Below are 17,284 nucleotides of genomic sequence, written 5' to 3' on the forward strand. Positions count from 1 at the left end.
AATGAAAAGATACTACTACACGAGAGCCAAGGGGGAATGCAGGCAGTATTTTAAGTGTCTATTTTTATGATAAATGAAAATATGGTTTCCTAAAATAATATCCTCACTTAGAAAAAACAGAACTTTAAACAAAATATATACCTATGACACACGCATTGTTAATTAGAACATTCATGGGAGAGTTAGTAATTCTGAGCACTGTTTACAGTTTAAAGTTGAGTACTAACCTCTCTGACTGGCAGCAAACCCTGGGGAGCTTTGCATACTCCTGACAAATAAAAGAAAGTAATTAACTATTAAAAAAATTTGTCGCTGTGATACACTCTGATTTAGTTACATTCAGAACCAAAACAAAGTATAAATTAAAAGGTAATCTCAGACAAAAAAGACAAGTATACTTTTTTGATAAGCAAATATAATTTGCTTTAGAAAAAAAATAGTGGCATTAAAAACACACTCAAGCATGCACACATAATTTTAAATATAAAAGTTTCAATACACATTAGAGTGACTTGACACTATTATATTAAGTGTACAATCTGACTGGACTTTAGAGGCTATGTGTATTTAAGAAAATTATGTACAAAGTATAAATTTCTCAATTATCTCTTTTAATTATAAATCTCTAACCATGGGGAAACTTTTGTTTCACGTGATTGCACAACGAAAAGTATACATCAAAGAATCCCAATGTTGACTGATGTTTGCACCAAACTTATTAATATCAAATTATTTTATCCAATCTCCAAAGAAGATACAGGCAAACAAAAAAAGAAGGAACAGGCAAACACACAGGAAGTTACAGAAGAAGGTAATCATCCTTTTACTATGAATTGGAGTGATCCATGTATTTGGTAAACAGTCACAGACACTATGCTGTTTAGCTAGGAAATTTGTTAAGTAACTCTCTACCAAGAAAAGTCACAAAATTACTGAATTAAATGAAGCATTTTTAATAAGCGGCTAGGAAACTTTCCTTTTTATGTAACGTTTTGTCAATAAAATATCTCAATAACTTACAAATATTTATAGCTATTGACTAAACTGTGAATATCTTTGAAGATTACTTACAAGGGGAGAAAAGGCAAGAGTAAGGAAAGGGGATCAAAGGTGGTGGTGGTGGTGTGTGCTGCTGAGTCGATTCCAATTCATAGAGACATTACAGGACAGAGCAGAACTGCCCATAGGGTTTCTGCGGCTATAATCTTTATAGGAGCAGATTGCCAGGTCTTTCCTCCCATGGAGCAGCTGGTGGGTTTGAACCACCGAACTTTTGGTTAGCAGCTGAGCGCTTAACCATTGTGCCACCAGGGCTCCTGGAAAGAAGGTAAGACTACCAAATTAGATGCAGTCCAGAGCGAAGTAAAAAACATCTGGAGCCATTTTAGCAGTTAAAAAAAAGAAAGGAAACCGAGGCCTCTGTTGAAGACGGGCACGGGGATTCACCTGTAGCCCTGGGAGGAGGGGAAGTCATCTAAAAGACTGTACTTTTCAAATCAGAGTCTACGGTCAAATAAGTGATGCTACAAAATTGAGACTAATATGGCTGGCATCCCTCCAAGGATGCTGAACCTGGCATTTCAAGGTCATGACCTAGACAGAAACTGGATATATTAGTACCATGTCAAAGCTCTAGTTAGAAAAGTAAAAGATCCCCAAAGTAGTGTTATTCTTCAAGCTTGTTTATTGTGGAAGAATCAAGGGGACACGGCTGCTTATGAAACAGGTCTCTTCTTTTACCAATTCAATACACCAATTCTTTGAACATGCAGTGAAAAAGCAATTGCCTAAAGTCATTCACACCAGACTAGGATTAAGAAGCCTTGCACTCTAGCCCCAGGTCTGCCTCTCAGTTGCAATGGAAACTTGGGAATTGTAATTAAACTTCTACAAGTCACATTTTCCTCGTTTCTGAATATTTTATTAAAATATATAATTTATTTCTAATTATTCCAATCCAAGACAAAAAGCAATTTCAAAATTATATCAGTGTTACGTAAGTGTACCATATTGGACTTAACAAAGATTTAAACCCCAAATGGTTATTTATGTTTGCATTCCAAAATCATTAAGTATATTTTGATAAGCTTACTACATAAATAAGTTGATTACCTGATCTGAGAAAGCGTATGGTCTAACTTCTTCCACAGAGATGACATTATTGCTGGGACATCATTTGATGTTTCTAAAAATGTAAGGGGCAAATAAACTTTACGTTTATTTTTAAAATTTTTTATTTAAACCTTAATAAACCAAGATGGATAATAATTCTTATTCAATTTGAACAAAGACACATTAAATCAATATGGAAAACTAACTTTTTTCTAAGTTGCTGACACTATGCCTGCAAAGCTACAAGGCTGTTTTCTTTTCTCAGGTCATTGGTAATCAGGTGCAATATGAGTGGAAGTAGACATTTGTGAAACATCTGAATCTCTGTCAGGCCAATGCTTTTATATCTTCCTTGTATTAAAAAAAGAAGCAAGCTATTTTTCTGATCTTTGCTTTATGTGATATTATTTAAAAGTGAATTAGAATAATTTTCTTTATAATAAAATAATTATCAAAAAGGTTATACAAGCTCCTGTCAGTGTGGAAATTAGCTTTCTACATTTCCAAATTACTGTGACTGTTCAGTGACCTCTAAAAATAAGGAACACTAGTTTTTTTTTAGTTGCTACTTAGGATTACAGATAAAGGTTTTGAGGACTAATTACCCTTTTTAGGATACACTCTAAAACCACAATGAGAGCCTTATACCATATTTAAAATCTTACCATATACTTGTAAAAACCTCAACCTGGAGAAAGCTATCCAACATAAAAGTGGGATATAAATCTTTGTTTTCCAATAGCATATTGTTCCTGATGTCATTTACACTCTAAATATTCCTGTAAGATGATTAAAATAGTTTGGAGGAATGAAAACCAAGCCATAAAGATTAAATAACCTTCTCAAAGAGTTACAAATGAAATTTAGGCCCTAAATTTCTGTGCACGGTAAATTTCACTGATTCTTACTTTTGTGGCCTTGGGAAGGTTATCTAGCTTCTCTAACGCTCAGTTTCTTCATACCTGATAATGGGGTCTAAACAATACCTTTTTCTCAGAATTACTTTAAAGACTATATGGCATGAATCATAAGAAGGCACACAGACAATGTCTGTTGATAGACAGTACTCAATAAATGTTAAACTTCTCTTCATCCATGTAATTTTAAGCTAATTAACTTTTACATGCTAATTCATTTACTTTAACGTTCCAAGCTATGGAAATAACACCCACCGCCAACAGGGCAATTCCAACTCATAGTGACCCTTGCTATAGGACAGAGTAGAACTGCCCTACAGGGTTTCCAAGGCTGTAAATCTTTATGGAAGCAGACTACCACATCTTTCTCCCTAAGAGTGGCTCGTGGGTTCAAATCGCTGACCTCTTGGTCAGCAGCCAAGTGTTTTAACCACCGCACAACCAGGACTCCTAAAATAATCAATAGTAGAGAATAAAGTAATCACAACTTTCTCCCTAAAACATCATTCAATTCGGCAAGTATTATTTTATATATAGGGTAAATTATGAACCAGGATTTTATTGCTAGCTCCTGTGTTTAGATTGGGACTACACAGAACTTAAAATTAAAATGTTTCTGTCTGAAATTTTATAACACACAGCAACGCCTGTTTCTCAGGGTAGAGAATCTAAGATGAGTTTTATCCTATGTCTTTTTAAAAATTATTTTTTGCTGTATTTGCTAAAATTCAGATCTTAGCAATTTATCACACTATACACAAAGTATTTAATTAGGTATTTCCCAATAAAAATCATTATCTCATAACTCAAATCAGCTTTCTCGTTAATGTCTTTTAAAAATTATTTTTAACTAAAACAAATAAATGTTATATAACAAACCAAACAATCAAACCCGTTGCCATTGAGTCGATTCCGACTCATAGTGACCCTATAGGACACAGGAGAACTACCCCACAGGGTTTCAAAGGAGCACCTGGTGGATTTGAACTGTCAACCTTTTGATTAGCAGCTGAACTCTTAACCGTTATGCCACCACGGTCTCGATATCGGTTTTATAAAGCATTAAAAAAAAATTTTTTTTTTAAATGCTATATACGACATTAAAAAAAAACACTGACACTGAATTGTACATGTAGAAATTCTTGAATTGGTATATGTTCTGTGGTGTATATTCTCAACAATAACAAAAATAAAACTATTGAAACAACCACTGAACCTGTATCTTACCTTTTGCTTTCATAGCTACATATTCATTCAAAATTGTTGTCAAGTTTTTTCCAAATAAGGACTGAAATCAAAACAAAAAAGAGCATTAACAAAATAATAAATTCTCAGTATTTTCCCACCATGAAACATCTAATCACTTAAAAGTCAACAAAAGATATAGATTGGAGTAGAGCAGGTCATCAAGAATGAAAACAGTCAGAGGGAGAGCCAAGATGGTAGAATAAACAGATGCTTACGGTCAGCCATCTTTACAACAAAGAACCGAAAAAAAGGTAAAACAAGTATATTTATGACAAGCTAGGAGCCCTGAGTATCAAAGACAAGCTTAGAAACTGAACTGAGGGTCGGGGGAGGAAGACATGGCTCTGAAGCTGAGAGCAGTTACCGGGCCTGAATAGCGAGAAGCCCTCAAGCACCATTCCCAGAAGCAGCAGTGGGCTGGTAATAGCCTTTGGGCGCAGTTTGCCCAGGGATAAGCAGCCAGCCACACAGCCTACTCACACCTCCGGAACCAGAGGAGAACGGTGCCTTGGCAAAAATTAAGCACTTGCATATATTTTACCGTACATCTCCTGACCCCCACCACCCCCCGGCTCTTAAGCCGGCTTCAGCGGTTGACTTCCCTGGGCCTGAGATAGGCACCGGTGAGCGCCTAGAGCCATCCTCCCGACCTTGGAAAATGAATTAAGTTGCAATGGGGGAAAAGATAATTTGCCAGCTCCACTAAGCAGGGGAGCCCAGGACAGAAGTTGCTCCTATCCAGGCATAACCAGTCTGTGGACTTTGAGTACCTTTCCCCTCTGCATGGACCTGTGTGGGCCTATGGTAGGAGAATAAGCCCTTGTTGGCACACTCCAACAGTTTCAGCTGTGTAGCAGAGAGGTGGGTATTTGATGTTTGACATTGCTTTGCCTGTTAAACAAGGTCCTCACCTATCCATATCAGGGACCTAAGGACTGGTAGCTCCACTCAGGTCACCCAGTCACTCGCGACAGGGGTCCAAGGATGACTGGTACCTCCCAGTCAATACAACCAAAAACACTGCGTGCCCATGGTCTGTCTGCACAACCCACCCACCTGTACACTCTAGGGAACAAGGACACGCTTTCCTCAGAGACACACGGGGGATGGTTCTCAGGGCCCTGCCTTGTTCAGAGGGTGACCGCCTGTTGCAACCAGATACCGATACCTACAACAATCACCCCTGACCCTCTAAGACTATAGGACAGAGCCTGTACCACACACTTGATGACGAGCTACCTGGACACATGAGCTGAATTCATACAAGAAAAGTGAACGGACTCCTCGACTGATGTATCTGATAACAGCTCTAGCCATCTGAGGACAGGATGTCAGAGCTCCAAAGGAGAAAATAATCAAGCTAGCTCATTCGAGCAACCCATTTGGGCATATCAAAACAAAACAAGGCAGGAAGTTACAACACGGTAGGCAAACATAAAATAAACTAATACAATATCTTATAGATGGCTCAGAGACAACAGTCAATATCAAGTCACATAAAGAAACAAACCATGATTGCCTTAACAAACTATCAAAACAAAGAATCAAGGGATCTTCTAGACAAAAGTGCATTCCTGGAATTAACAGAGGAACAATACAAAATATTAATATACAAAACCCTTCAAAACATCAGGAAAGAAATGAGGCCACACGCAGAAAAAGCCAAGGAACACACAAATAAAGCAACTGAAGAAATTAAAATTATTCAGGAAAACAATGAAAAATTTAGTAAGCTTGAAAAATCCATAAACAGCAACCAAAAATTCAGAAGATTAACAATAAAATTACAAAGTAGACAACTCAACAGAAACTCAGAGCTGCAGAACTGAGAAAGTGGAAGGCAGAATTTCTGAACTTGAAGATAAAGTACTTGACACTAATATCTTTGAGGAAAAATCAGGTAAAAGAATTAAAAAAAACTGAACAAACCTTAAGAATCATGTGGGACTCCACCAAGAGAAATAACGTACGAGTGATTAGAGTACCAGAACAGGAAGGATAACAGAAAATACAGAGAGAATTGTTGAAAAAGTGTTGGCAGAAAACATCCCTAATATCGTAAAAGATGAGAAGATATCTATCCAAGATGCTCACTGAACTCCACGTGAGGTCAATGTTAAAAGCAAGTCACCAAGATATATTATAATCAAACTGGCCAAAATCAAAGATAAAGAGAGAATTTTAAGAGCACACAGGGATAAACGAAAAGTCACCTACAGAGGACGCCCAATAAGAATAAGCTCGGACTACTTGGCAGAAACCATGGAGGTTAAGAAGGTAATGGGATGACTTACATAAAAAATTGAAGGAAAAAAATTGCCAACAAAGAATCATATATCCAGCAAAACTGTCTCTTAAATATGAAAGTGAAATTTGGATATTTCCAAACAAACAGAAGTTTAGGGAATTCGTAAAAACCAAAAAAAAAAAAAAAAAATTACAAGAAATACTAAAGGGAGTTCTTTGGTAAGATAATCAATAATAGGTATCAACCACAGACTAGAACACTGGGCAGAGCAATAAGAAGTGAACTCAGGGAAATCAAAAAAAATAAACCAAGATTAAAAAAACGCTCAAAACAAGGTAACAGTGATGTTGTTATGCAAAAGAAGACGACATTAAAACAATAAAGAGGGACTAAGAAATGTAGTCACAGATCTTCCTTATGGAGAGGAAGAGAGTGCGATACAAAGAAATAAAAGTTATGTTTAAATTTAGAAAAATAGGGGTAAATAATAACGTAACCACAAAGGAGACAAACTGTCCTACACATCAAAATAAAATATCAGAAAAATACAGAGACTCAGCAGACACAAAATCAACAACAACAAATATGAGGAAAGGACAATATATAAATGATAATCTACTCAGCACATGAAATTAAGTGGGAAAAAGAAATCATCAACAACACACAAAAATGACAGCACTAAATTCATACCTATCCATAATTACCCTGAATGTAAATGGACTAAATGCACCAATAAAGAGACAGAGTGGCAGAATGGATTAAAAAACAAGATCCGTCTATATGCTGCCTACAAGAGACACACCTTAGACTTAGAGACACGAACAAACTAAAACTCAAAGGATGGGAAAAATATATATCAAGCAAACAACAATCAAAAAAGAGCAGGAGTGGCAATATAAATTTCTGACAAAATAGACTTTAAAAAGTTAAATCCATCAGAAAGGAAAAGGAAGGACGCTATATAATGATTAAAGGGACAATATACCAAGAAGATATAACCATATTAAATATTTATGCACCTAATGACAAAGCTGCAAGATACATAAAACAAACTCTATCAGCATTGAAAAGTGAGATAGACAGCTCCACAATAATAGTAGGAGACTACAACACACCACTTTCGATGAAGGACAAGACATCCAGAAAGAAGCTCAATAAAGACATGGAAGATCTAAATGCCACAATCAACCAACTTGACCTCGTAGACATATACGGAACACTCCACTCAACAGCAACCAAGTATACTTTCTTTTCTAGTGCACATGGAACATTCTCTAGAATAGGCCACATATTAGGTCATAAAGCAAGCCTCGGCAAAATCCAAAACATTGAAATATTACAAAACTTCTTCTCTGACCATAAGGCCATAAAAGTGGAAATCAATAATGGGAAAAGAAATCAAACACTTGGAAACTGAACAATACCCTGCTTAAAAAAGACTGGATTATTGAAGACACTAAGGAGGGAATAAAGAAATCCAGAGTCCAGTGAGAATGAAAACACTTCCTATCAGAACCTTTGGGACACAGCAAAAGTGGTGCTCAGAGGCCAATTTATATCAATAAATGTACACATCCAAAAAGAAGAAAGGGCCAAAATCAAAGAATTATCCCTACAACTTGAACAAATAGAGAGCAACAAAAGAAACCCACAGGCACCAGGAGAAAACAAACAGTAAAAATTAGAGCTGAACTAAATGAAATAGAAAACAGAAAAACAATTGAAAGAATTAACAAGACCAAAAGCTGGTTCTTTGATAAAATCAATAAGATTGATCAACCACTAGCCAAACTGACAAAAGAAAGACAGGAGAGGAAGCAAATAACCCAAGTAAGAAATGAGATGGGTGATATTACAACAGACCCAACTGAAATTAAAAGAATCATATCAGATTACCATGAAAAATTGTACTCAAACAAATTTGAAGAAACCTAGAAGAAATGGATGAATTCCTAGAAACACACTACCTACCTAAACTAACACAAAAAGAGGTAGAACAACTAAATAGACCCATAACAAAAGAAGAGATTGAAGAGGTAATTAAAACACTCCCAACAAAAAAAAGCCCTGGCTGAAATGGCTTCGCTGCAGAGTTCTACCAAACTTTCAGAGAAGATTTAACATCACTACTAGTAAAGGTATTTCACAGCGTAGAAAAGGATGGAGTACTCCCAAACTCATTCTATGAAGCCAGCATATCCCTGATACCAAAACCAGGTAAAGACATCACACACACAAAAAAAGAAAATTAAAGATCTATATCCCTCATGAACTTAGATGCAAAAATCTTCAACAAAATTCTAGCCAACAGAATTCAAGAACGTATCAAAAAAAATAATTCACCATGACCAAGTGGGATCCATACTAGGTATGCAGGGATGGAGCAACATTAGAAAAACAATTAATGTAATCCATCATATAAATAAAAGACAAGAATCACATGATTTGATCAACTGATGCAGAAAAGGCATTTGACAAAGTTCAACACTCAATCATGATAAAAACTCTCAGCAAAATGGGAATACAAGGAAAATTCCTCAACATAATAAAGGGCATTTATACAAAGCCAGTAGCTAACATCATCCTAAATGGAGAGAGCTGAAAGCACTCCTCTTGAGACTGGGAACCAGACAAGGATGCCCTTTATCACTGCTCTTATTTAACATTGTGCTGGAGGTCCTAGCAGAGCAATTAGGCTAGATAAAGAAATAAAGGGCTTCCAGATTGGCAAGGAAGAAGTAAAATTATCTCTATTTGCAGATGACATGATCTTATACACAGAAAGCCCTAACGAATCCTCCAGAAAACTACTGAAACTAATAGAAGAGTTCAGCAGAGTATCAGGATACAAGATAAACATAGAAAAATTAGTTGGATTCCTCTACACCAACAAAAAGAACATCAAAGAGGAAATCACCAAATCAATGCCATTTACAGTAAAAAAAAAAAAAAAAAAATACTTAGGAATAAATTTTACCAGAGATGTAAAACACTTATACAAAGAAAACTACAGTACACTTCTGCAAGAAACCCAAAGAGACTTACGTAAGTGGAAGAACATACCTTGCTCATGGATAGGAAGACTTAACATTATAAAATGTCTACTCTACCAAAAGCAATTTATACATTTAATGCAATTCCAATCCAAATCCCAAGGATATTCTTTAACAAGATGGAGAAACAGATCACCAATTTCATATGAAAGGGAAAGAGGCCCCAGATAAATAACGCATTACTGAAAAAGAAGAACAAAGTGGGAGGCCTTACTTTACCTGATTTTAGAACCTATTATACCGCCACAGTAGTCAAAACAGCCTGGTACTAGTACAATAACACATACATGGACCAATGGAACAGAATTGAGAATCCGGATATAAATCCATCCACATTTGAGCAGTTGATATTTGACAAAGGCCCCAAAACAGTTCAATGGGGAAAAGACAGTCTTTTTAACAAATTGTGCTGGCATAACTGGATATCCATCTGCAAAAAAATGAAACAAGACCCATACCTCACTCCATGCACAAAAACTAACTCAAAATGGATCAAAGACCTAAATACAAAATCTAAAACCATAAAGATCACGGAAGAAAAAATAGGGACAATGTTAGGAGCCCTAACACATGGCATAAACAGTATACAAAACATTACCAACAATGCGGAAGAAAAACTAGATAACTGGGAGCTCCTAAAAATCAAATACCTATGCTCATCCAAAGACTTCACCAAAAGAGTAAAAAGGTTACCTATAGACTGGGGAAAGGTTTTTAGCTATGACATTTCTGATCAACGGCTGATCTCTAAAATTTACATGATACTGCAAAAACTCTACTACAAAAAGACAAATAGCCCAGTTAAAAAATGGGCAAAAGATATGAGCAGACACTTCACTAAAGAAGACATTCAGGTAGCTAACAGATAGATGAGGAAATGTTCACGATCATTAGCCATTAGAGAAATGCAAATCAAAACTACAATGAGATTTCATTTCACTCCAACAAGGCTGGCTTTAATCCAAAAAACACAAAACAATACATGTTGGAGAGGCTGTGGAGAGACTGGAACACTTATATACTGCTGGTGGGAATGTAAAATGGTACAAGCACTCTGGAAGTTGATTTGGCGCTTCCTTAAAAAACTAGAAATAGAACTACCATACGATCCAGCATTCCCACTCCTTTGAAAATATACCAGAGAAATAAGAGCCTTTACACGAACAGACACACGCACACCTATGTTTACAATAGCAAAAAGACAGAAGCAACCAAGGTGCCCATCAACAGATGAAAGGATAAATATGGTATATTCACACAATGGAATACTACACAACGATAAAGAACAGTGATGAATCTGCGAAACATTTCATTACATGGAGGAAACTGGAAGGCATTATGCTGAGTGAAATTAGTTGCAAAAGGACAAATACTGTATAAGCCCACCAACCCACTAACTGTATTAGAGCACTGTTGTAAGAACTCAAGGAATAGTTTAAACAGAAGAAAATATTCTTTGACGGTTGCAAGAAGGGGGAGGGAGGGAGGGTAGGATGGGGTATTCACCAATTAGATAGTAGATAAGAACTATTTTAAATGAAGGGAAAGACAACACACAATACAGGTGAGGTCAGTACAACTGGACTAAAGCAAAAGCAAAAAGTTTCCTGAATAAACTGAATGCTTCAAAGGCCAGTGTAGCATGGGCAGGGGTTTGGGGACCATGGTTTCAGGGGACGTCTACGTCAACTGACATAATAAAATCTATTAAGAAAACATTTTGTAGGCATCTGGGGTCTTAAACGCTAGGAAGCGGCCATCTAAGATGCATCAATTGGTCTCAACCCACCTGGACCAAAGGAGAATAAAGAACACCAAGGACACAAGGTAATTACGACCCCAAGAGACAGAAAGGGCCACATAAACCAGAGACTACATCAGTCGGAGACCAGAAAAACCACACGGTGCCCAGCTACAACCGATGACTGCCCTGACAGGGAACACAATAGGCTATCCCTGAGGGAGAAGGAGAACAGTGGGACGCAGACCCCAAATTCTCGAGAAAATACCAGACTTGATGGTCTGACTGAGACTAGAAGGACACCAGTGGTCATGGTCCCCAGGCCTCCTGTAGGCCCAGGACAGAAACTATTCCCAAAGCCAACTCTTCAGGCAGGGATAGGAGTCGAACGAAAACACCACGGGCTTGGGTCAGGCACACCTTAGTTTTCAAGGTGGCATCTTTGCTTTTCAACACTTTAAAGAGGTCTTTTGCAGCAGATTTGCCCAATGCAATGTGTCTCTTGATTTCTCGACTGCCGCTTCCATGAGTGTTGATTGTAGATCCAAGCAAAATGAAAACCTTGAAAACTTCACTTTTTCCTCCATTTATCATCATCTTGCTTATTGGTCCAGTCATGAGAACTGTTTTCTTTATTCTAAGGTATAATCCATACTGAAGGCTGTGGTCTTTGATTTTCATCAGTAAGTGCTTCAAGCAAGGTTGTGTCATCTGCATTAACGCAGGTTGTTAACAAGTCTTCCTCCTCCAATCCTGATGCCCCACTCTTCTTCATAAAGTCCAGCTTCTCAGATTATTTGCTCAGCATACAGACTGAATAAGTGTGGTGAAAGGACACAATCCTGACACACACCTTTCCTGACTTTAAACTACACAATACCCCCTTGTTCTGTCCGAACAACTGCCTCTTGGTCTATGTACAGGTTCCTCATGAGCACAATTAAGTGTTCTGGAATTCCCATTCTCACAATGTTATCCATAATTTGTTACGATCCACAGAGTCAAATGCCTTTGCATAGTCAATAAAACACACGTAAACATCTTTCTGGTATTCTCTACTTTCAGCCAGGATCTATCTGACATCGGCAATGACATCCCTGGTTCTGAGTCCTCTTCTGAATCTGGCTTGAATAGCTGGCAGTTCCCTGTCGATATACTGCTGCAGTTACTTTTGAATGATCTTCAGCAAAAATTTACTTGCATGTGATATTAATGATACTATTTGATGATTTCTGCATCTGGTGGGATCATCTTTCTTGGGAATAGGCATAAATATAGGTTTCTTCCAGTCGATTGGTCAGGTAGCTGTCTTCCAAATTTCTTGGCATAGATGAGTGAGTACTTCCAGCACTGCTTCTGTTTGCTGAAACATCTCAATTGGTATTCCATTAATTCTTGGAGCCCTGTTTTTTGCCAATGCCTTCAGCACAGCTTGGACTTCTTCCTTCAGCACCATTGGTTCTTGCTCCTATGGTACCTCCTGAAATGACTGAACGTTGACCACCTTTTCTTGGTACAATGACTGTTTAGCGTCCACCTTCTTTTGGTGCTTCCTGAGTCATCTAATATTCTCCCATAGAATCTTTCAATACTGCAACTCGAGGCTTGAATTTTTTCAGTTCTTTCAGCTTGAGAATGCAGAGCTTGTTCTTCCCTTTTGGTTTTCTATCTCCAGGTCTTTGCACATGTCATCGTAATACCTTACTTTGTCTTCTTGAGCTGCCCTTTGAAATCTTCTGTTCAACTCTTACTTCATCATTTTTTCCTTTTGCTTTAGCTACTCGACATTCAAGGGCAAGTTTCAGAGCCTCTTGTGACATTCATTTTGGTCTTCTCTTTCTTTCCTTTTTAATGGCCTCTTGCTTTCTTCATGTATGATTTCCTTGATGTCATTCCACATCTTGTCTGGTCTTTGGTCATTAGTGTTCAACACGTCAAATCTATTCTTGAGATAATCTCTAAAATCAGGTGGGATATATTCAAAACCGTACTTTGGCTCTTGTTGACTTGTTCTAATTTTGTACAGTTTCTCCTTGAGCTTGCATGAGCAACTGATGGTCTGTTTTGCAGTTGGCCCCTGGCCTTGTTCTGACTGATGATATTGAGCTTTTCCATCGTCTCTTCCCACAGATGTAGCCAATTTGATTTCTGTGTAGTCCATCTGTCAAGGTCCACATGTATAGTCACCGTTTATGTTGGTGAAAAAAGGTATTAGCAATGAAGAAGTCGTTGGTCTTTTATTAAAATTAAAGTAGCATTAGTACAATACTATTTACTATGCTATAGACTTTATTCAGATTTCACCAGTGTCATTTTTCTGTTCCAGGATCCAAACTAGGTAACATCTTGCATTTAGTCATTTGATCTTCTTAGTCTCCTTCAATCAGTGAGTTTTTCAGTCTTTTCTCGTATTTCTTGATCTTAACACTTTGAAGAGTGCCGGTTAGGTATTTTGTAGAACGTCCTTTTGAGAGTATTGTCTGATGTTTTCTCATGATTTGATTGGGATTATCCAATTTTGGGAAGATTGCCACAGAGATGAAGTGCCCTTCTTATCACATCATATTAGTGAGTACACTGTATCAACATGATTTATTACTGATGATACTATCCTGGATCACTCGGTTCAGATGGTGTCTGCCAAGTTTTTCCACTGTAAATTTATTTTTTCCCTTTGCTATAAACCATTTGTTGGAAACCTCGGTGGCATAGTAGTTAAGAGCTATAGCTGCTAACCAAAAACTTCGGCAGTTGGAATTCACCAGGTGCTCCTTGGAAACCCTATGGGGCAGTTCTACTCTGTCCCACAGGCTTGCTATGAGTCGGAATTGACTCGACAGCAACAGGTTCTTCTTTTATACACTATTTGTTAGGACCAAGTCACTATGCCACATCAACACACAAAGGGAAAGGAATTAAGCTCTACTTTTTGGAGGGAGAGTATCTACATTTAATATAATTCTTCTGTAAGAAAGGTTGTCCGTTTTCCCCCACTCACTTGTTCACTCGATCATTTATTTACATCAGTATGTATATTTATTTTATTCTTTGGGCTATAATCTAATAGTACTCGTTACTAATTTTGTTGTTCATATTGTTCCAGCTTTGGCTACTTAGAACTCTATTGAGTTGATCCCAGTTTTGTTTTGTTTTTTCCTTTCACTTTCTTACTTTCTAGTATTAAACGATGCCCCAAGCTCATCATGTATTCTTCCTGCCTCAGTCCTAGAATCAGTCATTTCTTTCAGAAGCCCTGGTTCCATTTATTGGAGAATGGTATTTAGAAATTAAGATGTGGGTGCTATATGTGCTTGTTGCTACTGAAATAGCAGTGCTTCTAGCCCTCTTACCAGATACACACAACCAACCCACAGATAAAAACAAGTCTATTTCTGTATCCATATAAAAATAAACATGACTTCATATGGGTATCTTAGACTATAATCTAGCACCACAGGTTTCGTTCTTATACTCATTTATACCTTCTTTCTCACACAGTGAGAACCTGTCCCCCATTATCTAGAATTTTTATTTGTTAGCAAAGAGTACAATACCTCTGTACCATTCTTTTTGTGTGTAGCCTGTGCTGTTAAGTCAAAGCACTGTTTTTCAATGTTACTTCAGTTAGCTCCTTTTCTTCCACTCCCTTCAATGAGGTTACACTATACATTTGTAAGAAAGTTAAGATCTATTTTTCATAGGCTACATTTTATCCCGGGATCCTCTGACATATGGGTTCATTCCTTTTTTATATTATATAAAGGTCACAGTTCTACGAACACTAACAAAGGCATAGTCCTGTAACCGCTAAGACAGTACCACAGAGAACAGCTCTACCACTTCCAAAATTCCCTTATATGGCCCTTTGTAACCAACATTTTCCCAACCATTGACAACCACTGATACATTTCCCGTTCCCATAGTTTTAATCTTCCATGATGTCATATAAGTGAATGATACAATATGGAACCTTTTGGGTCTCAACTTCTTTCACTCTGCAAAGTTTATTTAAAATTTATCCATGTTAAGGTCACCTCAACTGGACTGGACCAAAAGCAAAGAAGTTTCCAGGATAAACTGAATGCTTCAAAGGTCAGCAGAGCAAGGGCGGGGGTTTGGGGACCATGGTTTAAGGGGACATCTAAGTCAATTGGCAAAATAATTCTATTATGAAAACATTCTGCATCCCACTTTGAAATGTGGCATCTGGGGTCTTAAATGCTAACAAGCGGCCACCTAAGAAGCATCAACTGGTCTCAACCCACCTGGAGCAAAGGAGAAAGAAGAACACCAAGGTCACAGGATAACTATGAGCCCAAGAGACAGAAAGGGCCTCATGAACCAGAGACTTACATTATCCTGAGACCAGAAGAACTAGTTGCTGCCCGGCCACAACCGATGACTGCCCTGACAGGGACCACAACAGAGAACCCCTGAGGGAGCAGGAGATTAGTGGGATGCAGACCCCAAATTCTCATAAAAAGACCAGACTTAATGGTCTGACTGAGATTAGAGGAATCCCGGCGGTCATGGTCCCCAAACCTTCTGTTGGCACAGGACAGGAACCATTCTCGAAGACAACTCATGAGACATGGAAGGGACTGGACAATGGGTAGGAGAGAGATGCTGATGAAGAGTGAGCTATTTGTATCAGGTGGACACTTGAGACTGTGTAGGCATCTCCTGTCTGGAGGGGGGATGGGAGTATAGAGAGCGTTGGAAGCTGGCAAAATTGTCATGAAAGGAGAGACTGGAAGGGCTGACTCATTAGGGGGAGAGAAAGCGGGAGTATGGAGTAAGGTGTATATAAACTTGTATGTGACGGTCTGACTTGATTTGTAAACGTTTACTTGAAGCTCAATAAAAGTTAAAAAAAAAAAAAGTCAAGGTTCAATGTGTCATCTTGAACACAAAATAAAATGAAAGTCTTCAAAAAAAAAAAATTTATCCATGTTGTTGTCTGAATAGTGTGCTCCTTTTTATTGCCAAGTAGTATCCCATTGTGTGAATATACCACAGTTAGTTTATTCATTCACCTTTTGAAGGACAAGCTAGGAGTAAACATTAGCATGGGGGTTTTTCTCTGAACATAAATTTTCAATTCACTTGGATAAATACACGGGTGTGTGAGTGCTGCATCACACGGTAAGTACGTGTTTTACTTTATAAGCAAATGACAAACTGTCTTCCAAAGGGGATGTACAATTTTGCATTCCCATCAGCACTGAATAAAAGCTCCTGCTGCACTGCATCCTCACCATGAAGTACCTGTCAATTTTAAAGCACTGTATTTTAGCCAACCTAACAGGTAACTCAAACAGAAAAGAAAACCATTGATACTGAGTCAATTCCGACTCATGGCAACACCATGGGTATCAGAGCAGAACTGTGTCCAGTAGGGTTTTCAGCAGCTGATTTGGGGAAGTAGACCACCAGGACTTTATTCCAACATGCCTCTGGGGAGACTCAAACTTCCAATCTTTCGGTTAGCAGCCAAACGTATTAAACATTTGCACCATCCAGGGACTCCACTGGTAGCTCACTGGGGTTTTAATCTGCATTTTCCCTATGACTAATGATGTGGAACATATTTTCTTTTCTTTTTTAATGACATTTTATTGCGTTTTCCGTGAAAGATTACAAAGAAATTTAGGTTCCCATTCAACAATTTCTACACAAGTTGTTCAGTGACATTGGTTACATGCTTCACGATATGTGAACTTTCTCGTTATTTCTGTTTTGGTTGTTCTTTTTCCATTAATCTGGTTTCCCTGCCCCCTTTCATTCTCATCCTTATTAAAGTAATTGTTGACCTTTTGGTCTCAAATAGGCAATTTTTTTTAAAGGAACACAGTATTTTCAGGTGATATTCATTACTTTTTTGAGACAATTTGTTATTTAGCTACAAGGTGACCTCAGGTTAGTTTCAGTTCAAGGTTTGAAGAGTTTATCGCGGGCAACAGTC

At 37.7% G+C, this 17,284-nt stretch overlaps 1 protein-coding gene across 3 annotated transcripts in view; it reads right to left on the minus strand.

The window, feature by feature from the left end:
• The window catches only part of LOC100660990 (protein NPAT), a 69,743-nt gene that overhangs the window by 38,084 nt on the left and 14,375 nt on the right, over window positions 1–17,284 (minus strand). For all 3 annotated transcript variants that reach the window (XM_064288888.1, XM_064288887.1, XM_064288889.1), the window contains exons 3-5: window positions 4,257–4,317; window positions 2,113–2,185; window positions 228–268 (exon numbers count right to left, since the gene is read on the minus strand). In XM_064288888.1, coding sequence (XP_064144958.1) covers window positions 228–268; window positions 2,113–2,185; window positions 4,257–4,317 — 175 coding nt within the window. The remainder of the gene's footprint in view (window positions 1–227; window positions 269–2,112; window positions 2,186–4,256; window positions 4,318–17,284) is intronic.

The sequence above is a fragment of the Loxodonta africana genome, chromosome 7 (assembly GCF_030014295.1).
Source record: "Loxodonta africana isolate mLoxAfr1 chromosome 7, mLoxAfr1.hap2, whole genome shotgun sequence".
NCBI classification, from domain to species: Eukaryota; Metazoa; Chordata; class Mammalia; order Proboscidea; family Elephantidae; genus Loxodonta; species Loxodonta africana.